The 11,312-nt window shown below is 37.1% G+C and overlaps 1 protein-coding gene across 1 annotated transcript; it reads right to left on the bottom strand.

The window, feature by feature from the left end:
• Nucleotides 1-10,099: 10,099 nt before the first annotated feature.
• LOC134216971 (probable RNA-binding protein 46) lies at nt 10,100-11,042 on the bottom strand. Its single transcript, XM_062695725.1, has 2 exons — nt 10,343-11,042; nt 10,100-10,281 (listed from the first exon to the last, which is right to left on the bottom strand). The coding sequence occupies exons 1-2, from the start codon at nt 10,769-10,771 to the stop codon at nt 10,105-10,107; spliced, it is 606 nt and encodes a 201-aa protein (XP_062551709.1). The 5' UTR covers nt 10,772-11,042; the 3' UTR covers nt 10,100-10,104.
• Between the last annotated feature and the right edge of the window lie 270 nt (nt 11,043-11,312).

Raw genomic sequence — 11,312 nt, 5'->3', positions numbered from 1 at the left:
GTTGGTAGGTGTGATAAGGCATGCTGATTTGTGCGTTTAGAGTTCTTTTCCGACTATGTGGCTGGTCGGACTGGTTTTATCCTAATTGAAAATTCAGAAGATGTAGTGAAACAACACAGCCTTGCGAGCGAAGGCGTAGCGTTCCCAGTCCGGAGATGACGAGTTCGATTCGAAACATTCTCGATCCTGGGAATAGTATAGAGTAGAGTGGGGCAAGAGTACGCGCTTAGTTTTCAATCGATCATGTGGCCCTTATGAAGCAAGCTTCTGCATATCAAATCAGTGTCGATGATTTATATACTCTTCCTTTATGTTACCCAGTGGAAAATTGAAATTATTGAGATTCGTTTTAGTAGAACCCTTATTGCAAGACAAGTGAAAAACGCACTCTTACCCCACCGGTGGGGTAAAAGTGCGCATCAAATGGGGTAATGAGTACGCATTTATCCAATCATGAGCTTTACGTATATATCAACACAAAGAAAAGTTAATAACATTTAATAAATGATATGGAAATGCTAATATCATCTTCCAAACTTGGACGTACATGTTCATGATAGCATTAGAAGCGAAAGTATAGAATTGATAGTTCCGTTAGGATACGGCAGGCATGAAGAATGTTTTTATAGAAGTCGATTTGAAAGCGAGCGGAGGGCAATATTTGTGATGGCACATATCACACGACCTTCCTTCTGCCAAGCTCCCGTATGAAGGGGGAAGGAAGAATATCAGTGTGGAAGCTGATATATCTCCACTGGCAAAAGGAAGGTGGTTTGACTTGCTCATATGCCATCGCGTGCGGAAGGATTTGCTATCGACGAGTACTGTCTCCAAATTTCTAATATGACATCAGCATTTAGTCGAATAGGATTTTTATTGCACAGTTCTGTTTTCTCATTGCGTCCGTTAATTGATGTTTAATGAGCATATATTACGGAATGTTTAAAGATTACGTAACTCTTAAAGGGGGAGGGGGTCCTAAAAATGTGCACTTTCATTCGAACAACCATTGTTTTTTATATATACAAAAAACTACAGAGGTAAAATTTATATCAGGTTTCGCGTGGCGTATACAAAGGCATTTTCCTTAAAGAAAGTCCACCAATCACGTAACGTAAAATTTGGCTATTTCATCACCCATTACCCTCTCCCCCCTCTCTTACACTATTTGTATGAATCCTCTAAAAATTATATGAATCGTCACATATCTCGCAACCCTTCCCAGCTAAACGTTGCGTAATTTATGAATGTTTCTTTTGGTTAAATGAAATTATCATTTAGATGAAATTGTGTTTTCGTACTATGTTTAGGTTCAGTGCTTTGTTCGCTAATTCCTTTCTAACACCGAATTACTTCAACTTATCCTAAAAGCTTGTGATAAATTCGAATTCTGTCCCTTTTTTTTAGTTGTGGATCTTTACGCTTTGGAAGATGTCTTATTTCTACCGGAGATACGGGTTTGACATCATAACTTGAAGATTCATATGCGTACACTTGCCCCACCGGTTCCTGCGTACTTTTACCCCACAGTCCCAAAAATTATTCAAGTAATGGTTTTGACTTCTTGGAAAACTAACCGGATTGGTGTTCTGTACCATAAAGTACTCTATACAATAGGTTATTGAAATGGTATAATGTTCACCTGATTGAACGTATATATGGTAATGAAATACTAGTTGCGGAAACACAATTATTTTCAGCAAAATGACCAAAAAATTATCTAACTCCATATCTCCCTTGTTGTTTATTCAAATCGTTCACAATTATGCATGATAATAGTTGGCCAGCATACCTGTCATACTGATGCAGTGCTGCTAGTTTAACTTTTTTATTACTTAAAAAACTCGAAAACGAACTCTTACCCCACGCGCACTCTTGCCCCACTCTACTCTACCCATTGTGCTCTCCACACAAGATACATACTCATGCAATGGTGGGCATAGAAAAGCTTCCAATTAAGGAAGTGCAGATAGAATACTAAGTTCCAGTTGGAATATTGAGTCATTGAAGAAAAAGAAGAAGAAGAAGAAGTGTGTTATTAGATGGGTTGTGATGTAGCAACGAAGACGTTAGACCTGACTATTTGTGATTTAGTGTGATCTTTGGATTCGGTAGTTTCACATGAGAGGTACATTTTTGTTGGTGGCTGTGAAGAAGACAGTTTCTGTCGCCCTGTAGAAGAAGGGTCGAATTCTTAATCCGAGGGCATTTGTCATAATATAGTAAAGTTTCTTTTAAAATACGTGGAACTGTATATAATGAGAGTCGATGCATAAAAATTCATAGTAGTTCGAACCGGTGTGTGGTCGTGGTGTGAGGGTTAATTTGTAGTATGTTGGAGGTATGCCCGCTGGTGTTAGTATGATTATGGTTTGTTCGTCACATTTTACTGTTTTGCGCTAAAATTCACTAATTGCCACTCAGTTCTGGAGTTTCTTGGTTTGTGTGTTTGTTGATTATGAGATTGAATGCCGGGCAGTTCACGTTAGCAGGGGATTCATTCTAATATTGGCCAGTATTCTATAAACACTTGTTCACCATGTTTGTTCGTGTATAAATCGGTCGACATGAGAGGAGCTAAGAAAGAAAGAGATTACATCGGTCGAGTACGACTTTTGAACGGCAAAGTTAGGGTTAAGGTACGGATTTACTTCATATGACCGGAGGTTTAGAGGGAGGTTTAGGCTTGATGTGTGCGCAATGTAGGTGGGAGACTGTTATTGAATCCATACCCTTGACGAAACGCACTATTCGAGGAGGATAGATATGAAGTTGTGAAGAGGAGGTGTTTATACTTGCCCTTGAGTTCGCCCTGAGGCGAGCATATTTTCACGTTGTGCTATGTTTGTGTATAATTAATTATTAGGTCATCAATAACTTGAAATGTTGGTACAAGTTTAAATGTTGAAGACGTTGCATGAAACGTTTGCTTCATCAGAAGTCCTTTCCTTTATATCGAATCAGACTACATTGGATACTGTTTGGTCGAAAAGTGGTCTGCGCTGGATAGCGCTTTTGGGTTCATACCCTAGGCTAGATAATCACAAAAAGCCGCATATACTGATATGTTTTGAATGCTATTTACGGTTTTGTAGAAGTACATGGAAACATGCCAGGTATACTAGTACTTATAGAAATAGTTAACAATATCTGGATTAACAATATTATGACCATTATTGATTGGATTGTGGTGAGCGGTGAACATTATCGATTAAACTATGATGATTTGTATCACAAGCGGGCTTATGTAGCGAAAGTTGATTAATTTCAGAAAAAGATTTGAAAGATCCATTCGAAATCTACAGGAATAGTGCAGGAATCAGCATCTGGGCGCTTCATGAGACATTCAGATGATGGGGTAATTTTCAAAAATAGATGCTAATTGTGAAGAATCAATGGACATGGTCGCCAATTTCGAAAGAAGAGGAAGGAAGGACATGCAGCAATAGGATGATACTGTAAAGGTGGATATATAGGGCCAGTCATTCATGGCATAAGGGTTGGTAAAAATAAGTCGTGACTAAGACAGTTCTTGTATCGAAATTCAGTTGGTGATTTGAAGTGAAGCGAAGTTAAAGATGGACTCTATTATCAAGACACTAAAATTAATTTTGAAATCTTTGTGGGATTGCAGTAATGATTAGAACGCGTGCATTGTAGTTTATTCAAGTCTGTTTGGACTATAATAATGTATCATATGGTAACAAGTTCAATCAAATGGTGGTGAATTTATACTAGAGACATTTACCAGATGACAACAGTAGATACAATGACCATTTACTTAAATTTAGCCTGAAGTTCGTCTGGCATAACTTGCGATGATATCTTGAGTTGGTGTGAAACCGTTAAGTAATTCAATATGTATAACCCAAACATGTTGGCCTTTTGGCCATGTTGGGGATTGTAGTATATTAGACGCGCATTACCGTACAATTTATGATGAAATGCACAATATGTAAACAGTCATTAAATGTGTAGCTCTTGCATTTGTTATGTGTTCAGCAACACTGTTCATGATGATGATTGCTGTTGAGATGGTGACAGCTCAGTCTTATTTAGTCGCAGCCGCGGGCGGACGCGATCTCACACATCCTGAGAAAATCGGGAAAAAATCATGAAACTACTGGAGAGTTTTTTTTTCTTTCCTTATGAGTGGGCCAGGAACCTTAACATTATCATTCCCATCATTGCTTTGTAAAATCATGAAATTGGAATTGGAAATTTTGAATCGATTTATACAATGGCCGTTCCGTAGAACCCTGGATTATGACCGATGTTTCCAGATTAAATCCGAGTGGGTCAGGAACTCTAAAAACTCATTCCCATCATTGCCTTGAGAAATCATGAAGTTTGAGGTGTCGCACGACCTGTTTTGACTTAAATTTGTAAATAACCACTTATTCCGGGGACAACTGACCCCAACGGAATCTGGAATAATTCTGGAACCGTACTGTGGATAGCCTAGTATAAATCGAAAATTGGGATCCATCCGGATGGAATGCAACTTGTTGCGAAAGAATCGGTCAAGAAATGCGATTTTTACAGCAGTTTAGATTTTTGAAAGCCCTTAAAAACAGACGTTGCACTGAGAACAACGCTGCAGTAAAAATTACCATTCTGATGGTTTAAATTAAATGCACAACGCCACTTGATTTGTGCAGACTACATGTCGCATTTGTTTCGAACAGAATGTGCGTTTAATTTTACCATGGGACTATCATGAACGCGCAACGGTAAAATCTACAATGGTTCATGGTCAACTCCACCTCGAACTCCACTACAATATACCGTAAAAATTTTAACCATGGAATGTTTTTAAAATAAAAATAGTTTTCTAGTGAAATTAACTAATTAGATGCAGTTGTTGGACGGGGGAATTGTCATATTTTCTCATTATTGTCATAATGTACTAATGTAGCTTGTCAATTGACTTGCACCGGATACAGTTTACTATCGATATTTTATTTATGCACGTTTTAGTTTTACAAATGATGGAACAAGGGGAACGACACAAGTTTTCCCAAGCCAAAAAATACTGCATTACCAGCTGAAAAGGCGCAATATTTTATGTGGGTTTTGCTGTCTTTTTCGGGATTTTACGGTTTTTGGAAACTTTGTGTCGTTCCCCTTGTGATTGAAGTCATTCTCTAATCCGGCTGGCTAGGAGGAACATGATATTCTGGGCATCGGATCGTCTTGTTTACTCCGGAATAAATTCGCTCTGAAGTATGCCATCGAATGTTATTTTAGTTATTCGATGTTGTCTTGGATGTTGTCCTTTTTATTTACTGCATCGAAGAAAAATAATGAACATGAGTTGTGGAAAAATAACTATTACAATGCATACAAACCTTTAACCCAGGAAGTACAATATTATTTATTTGTTCGAGTTCTTCCTCGAATAATTTATCTTTTTTAAAATAACAAATCGGCGTGTCGGAAGAATCTTGAGCAAAGAAAAAATAATGTTCACAACAGGCAATATGGCAGCCAGCAAGAACAAAATATTCTGCATTGCATCATGCTTAGTTTAACTATGCGTATAGCAAAAATAACTGCATCAGTACCGCAGTTTTGAATACCGTGCAGTTATTTCAAAAACAAATACAATCAATTTAACAATACAATACAATAGTATTTTCAAGAACAGATGCATAGTTAAAAATACTGCAACATAATTTTCAGTGTAGTTAAAAATACTGCAACATAATTTTCAGTGTAGGGACGGAAAGGTTTAATAAAGAAAAAAAAATCCTGCACCGCTGTAGCTCAGTAAATTTAAAAACTGAAACTCGCAAAAAATATGTTTATTACTGATTCTCAGCAAACTGTTTACCGTATCTCAGCAACCAAAACGTCACTTTTACTGAAATTTCGGCAAAATTCATGTTTGCTGAAACTCGGCGTTGCCCACCTTAGGAAAATAAACAAAAACTGCTGAGATCTCGGTGAAATAAATTAAGTGTGTAACGATGATGGTGTCTTTCTCATGCATTATAAAATGTATTAAGAAAGGTACATAAGCTCAAATTTGATTGCATTTATTGCTGTACATTTCTGCGCTTAACGAAGACATTTTTTTTTCGATTTTAAATTTTTTTACAGGGGGAAAACAGAGATTTGAAAATTACTCCGGAACGCAATGACCGTTCTGGCCAATTTCCAATAGGAAACAATAAGTCCGGATTCCACGTCGTGCAGTTTGTTACGTTGGCATAAAAAACTTGTTTTCTACTCATTAAAACAGCTACCGCCGAAGAACTTCAATCTTAGAGATACTTTCTTCACCTCCGCTTATCCTTTAAGCAATGCTTACCCATAAGCTTAAACATGGTTTAAGGCCTTAGCGAAGGTGAAGAAATCGGCCCTTAATGGTACAAATTCAGTCCCCAGTGAGTACGAATAAGTCCCCTTAAAATTCTTCTGATATTAGCCTCAACTCGTCAAAAAATCACCCAGCAAACTCTTCTGGATTCCAGAGGTCCCTCCATTAATTCCCCCGAATTTTTTTTTTAATTTCCCCAGTAATTCGACAATGTGTTCTTCAGTAAATTACATGATTGGCGCTGGGATATTGTTTTAGAGGAATACAAGATGGAATTTTTGTAGAAAGAATGGCTTTATGAAACAATTATTGGGTGATTTATTGAAGAAATTCTCGAAGAATTCTACTGGATTGAATTCCTGGAGGATTGTTTTGATAAATTCTTGGATGAATTAACGATGTTTCATTGTGCGGATTTTCCAATGAACTTACCGAAGGAATTCCTTTAAAAATCCCGAAAAACTTGTTGAAGAAATTCTATGTATTTTAAAGAAATTTTCAGAGGTGTTCTGGCAGCAATTCTTTAAGAACAATTTCCATATTTTTTGAAACATTAAATGTCAACTGGATTTCGAAGAAAATATATGTTTATGTATGGCTGCTGTATAGCAAGAAATCTAGTTGCTAAGTTAGCCTTGCAATTTTCCACAACGTTTTTCGCACTTATTTATATGGAAATTAGCTCTATGCTAGATCTAGATCCAATGGTGGGTTGGAAACCTATTCAATAATATTCAATGATTTAGACTTAAAAGACTTTATCGGAAATGAGATTGAATTATTATATGTACTTGGAAGTAGATAAATGTCATAGAAACTTGACTAAAAATATATATTTTGGGCAAGATAAAAGATGAAACAAAAGCCCACTGCTTCAATAGTCCGCAATTTTTAATACAGTTCCGCATAAGAACTTTACAGAAACTATTAAATTTTGGCATATAAAATTTCGGAAGATTTTATTACAACCTTTGTATTGAAATCAAGTTTGTATTATTTTCATATCCATATATCCAGGGAATCAATATTCGAGCAACGCCTAACAATAGGGTAACCGTACCCTTGGTGGAGGTAGCACCAATAGTGGAGGTCAGTGGCGCCGGGAGTGGGTGGGAAAAGTAGGACATGTTCTACGCATGAATTTTCCTGGGTAGGACAGTCAAAGCATTGTCCTACCCATGATTATTGTATAAACATATGAAGTCATTGGCTGGCAAGAATTTGTGTGTTAGCAAATGGTAACTTTAAAGTTAGTCAAGAGACGAGCCAGGATTATTGAGCCCACAGAAAACAAAGTTTTCTGCAAACCTCACAAGATTTTTTGAAATCTGGGGAACCAGAAACACTTCAGATCCCGGTTTAATCTAGTCAGTAAGGGATTCTGAGCTCCCAAAATATGTTTTTGGTTGTTTGCTTTAAAATACTAGATCCATAAATATTTCTGATTTTTTTTATTGCTTAAATTGAATGAAACCATTGAATATTTTTTCGAATTTTTGTGATCCGTGATTTCTCCAAACTTGGAAAGATATTCGATAATGATAAGAATTCCAAGATGTATGTCAAGCCTCATGGAAATTCTTGTACAATCTGGGAAAAACAAAGTCATAGATATCAAGGATTTTTTTTTTCAAGTAATGACCATTCTGGCCATATGCACTACTTGAAAAGCGCTGATTATTTTCGATTTTTCAACACGAGAACTGTTGCTCAAATCGGAGACAAGCTTGGTGGTCTAGTAGCCATTGCTTATGCCTACAAGCAGGAGATTGCTGTTCTGTATGTCTTAGTTTGTTCTGTGTTTCGCGTTCTACCAAAACGATTTCTACTGCTATAGGTTCCACAGTCCACACTACGTGGCATATATCAGAAGTCATAGTTTCTGCTCCTTTCTTAAGTATGTGTCCAGCCAGTAATTTATTATGATTATACACCCAGGTTTTATTTACGTGGTTGGAATTCATTAATTTCTCGGTTAACCTCAATTTTCACAGCTTTTTAAATACCCCCTGATTTTTTTTTTTGATTTTTTGTAATTTTTTTCGTGGGGTTAACTCATTGCTTCATTGACGCTGAAGGTCTAAAACGACCAAAATCAAGCCGAGTAAAAAAAACCTGGGTGTAATCATTTTCCCTTCAGCATTCACAAGACAGTGGTCAGGGAAGATCTCGACTGTTGGAGAGTGTCTTGTTTCCATCTAAGAGATAGTGATTAGTCCAAAATGAATATCTGTGGTAACGGATGGAAATGATGCTACTCTAACACATTTTTTTCTATTATCGTGATTTTTATTAGATATTGAAGTTCATCACGACTCTCGTACAATAGTCTGGGCTTGTAATACCTACTAATCATGCGAATCGCTTAATGCTAGTACTGCCAGAACTGTTGCCCAAATCGGCATTTCCTATTTGTCCTACCCACGACTCGGGACGTGGATGGGCCTCTGGTGGAGGTAGTGGGATTTTAATGAGATTTATCATAATTATACACTTAACGATGGTTTCAGTTGATGCGTCGTGCTTTAAATATCATGTTAAATGCAACTTATCTTAAGATTTCGCTTGAAAAACTATTGAAAACAATGATTTTCCTTAACAAAATTGACTCTCTTGCACCTATAGTGGTGCAACTGTATCAATAGTGGCGAGTCTCATAAGAAATCAATGGATAGCACCACTATAAGAACCAAAATTAATTTTTACCGCCACTAAAGGAACAGTGTACCCATAGTGGTGCAAGCAATTTTTGGTAATTGTTGATGTTATATGACATCTATCTCATTTTTGTTAGCAAGTTTATTAGTTTATCTATTACTAAGATATTAAAGCAGTAAATTTCCCATAATAATCAATTTTTTAAAAATATTTTCTTTTGTTGATCTACTAATACCTCCACTATTGGTACCGTTACCCTATACCTTTTGTCATCCACAGAATTTGTTATTGACAAACGCACCTAGCGGCAAACCTTTATCAGAACCCGAACACAATATGACAAGAATCATTTGTCTTGCATGCTCAGATATTTCCGAGAATACGATGATATTTTTGTAATCGGAGTTAGATTCTTGAATATTTCCATAAAAGCAGAAACTACGATAGCACAAAACCGAAACTTTCTGTAGAGATAATGCAAAATAACGGGATCAAAAGTTAGCAACAAAATTGCCTTCTTTTTTGTTACTAACAAAAATTTTCGGATCTTTGTCGTTGGTTCCCTTTTGTCGCTTGTTTCGCATGCGCATTCCTGAAAAAAATATTCCTTGAGAGTATCTGTATGAAACGCTTTCATTTATTGCATTAAAACCTGGCAGAATTGTATATGCCAAGATATTATATAATAATTGAAAGATTTTCATGGAGGACTAAAACATATTCAAAAAAATTAGAGAAGCAAACCATCTATAGTTAAGCAATAATGTTGAACATGTGTTATAGACATAGGGGATTGTATCATCAGTGGGAGCAATCACCAATCACAATAAAAATCACAAATCCTTCTACTAAAACTTATTTTACGAAAAAAATTAAGAAATATTCCACGCAGTAGCATCTTTTCTTGTTAGATTCCACATGATTTCTGATGATTGTCATTTTTGGAATAGATAACACGTAGATTTTACTCATTTAAAATATATTTAGCGATTTTATATTAAGAGAAATATAAATATTCAATGATACAAAATCATCATAAAGCATACAATTACATTAAACTTATTAAATTTCATTTACAATTATTTCTTTACAAAATTCATCTCAATCTGTTCCTTTTTTCACTAGCCGGTCGCTTTATTTCGTTTCTCCCTGTTGTACCACTTCAAGTAACAGCTGTCTCCGAAAAAGGGTAAAATCACCATCAACTTCCTTCTTGCCAGGGCTGTCTCATAGTGGCACTTGAACTGGATTATGACATATTTCTTGTCCTGATGAAATTTTCTGTATCCCATGTGCACCTGTTTTAACACCAAAGTAAATGTAGCATAGCCATATCCAACGTAAAAAGTCAGAACTTACGCATGATCCTCCGCTGATGGCCTCGATAAACCGGCGAGCTGACTCGCTCGTCACCCTGGTGTCGATATTCAGCATGACCAGCTTGCGCATGTTCATGCTTCGGCAAGCGTACAGCGCAAAGTTAGTTCCCAGCCTAAGCTGGTGAAACATGCGCAGCGCCAGTACGAAATCCTCCTCGTTGGTGAAACGCACGTACGCAATGCCGCGGTTCTGACCGGAAAAACACATCAGCAGCCGAATCTGGTACACGAGCCCGGCCGACGAGAACAGCGGGATCAGTTCATTTTCGAACAAATTCCGCGGAAGGTTTTTCACGAATAGCTCCCAGTCGTAGGACGGTTCCTTCTGGATTTCCGGTGGAGGTCCGATAAAACGCTGCCCGTTCACCTGGACTGTGCGATACTCGTAATCGTTCCAAAATACGGACATTTTATCACCGACGAACTGCGCGCGCGTGCGTTTCACGTTACTGCACTTACAGAAGAACGATAGTGACTGCGGCTAGTTCTTAGTTTTTTTTTTCACAACACACTCGGCCACCGCGGTTTATGAATGAAATTGAGAGCGATGAGAGAGAGAACACGCGCAAGATATCACCAATACAATCAATCAAGGTCAAGACGTTCCATAAGGCGATGCATGGCAAAACGAAAGAGAATGGAAATTTTGCATTAGGCAGAAAGAGATGCTTCGAATTTGTGCTTTTGCAGACCAGGCAGGTAGAAGCTCGTTTTTGGTTCCATTCATACACATTTCAATCAATGGGTTGCTTCGACTCGAAGCACGTTAGGTGTAAAGTATTAGAAAAATGGCCATAAATTGCTTTCGTTTTCTTAGTGTATTTCTGTAGATCGTTAGATCTTTTAAATTATGATAAACATTTTTGGAAGACGTTTCAGAACTAAAAAATTGGCATGATGACAACATATTCTTATACTAGGGAAAAGGCAATTTCAAAAATTACGAAGTT

The sequence above is a fragment of the Armigeres subalbatus genome, chromosome 2 (assembly GCF_024139115.2).
Source record: "Armigeres subalbatus isolate Guangzhou_Male chromosome 2, GZ_Asu_2, whole genome shotgun sequence".
In the NCBI taxonomy this organism is placed as follows: domain Eukaryota; kingdom Metazoa; phylum Arthropoda; class Insecta; order Diptera; family Culicidae; genus Armigeres; species Armigeres subalbatus.
The sequence above is the reverse complement of the archived record's forward strand: the minus strand, read 5'-3'. Positions and strand labels throughout refer to the sequence as shown.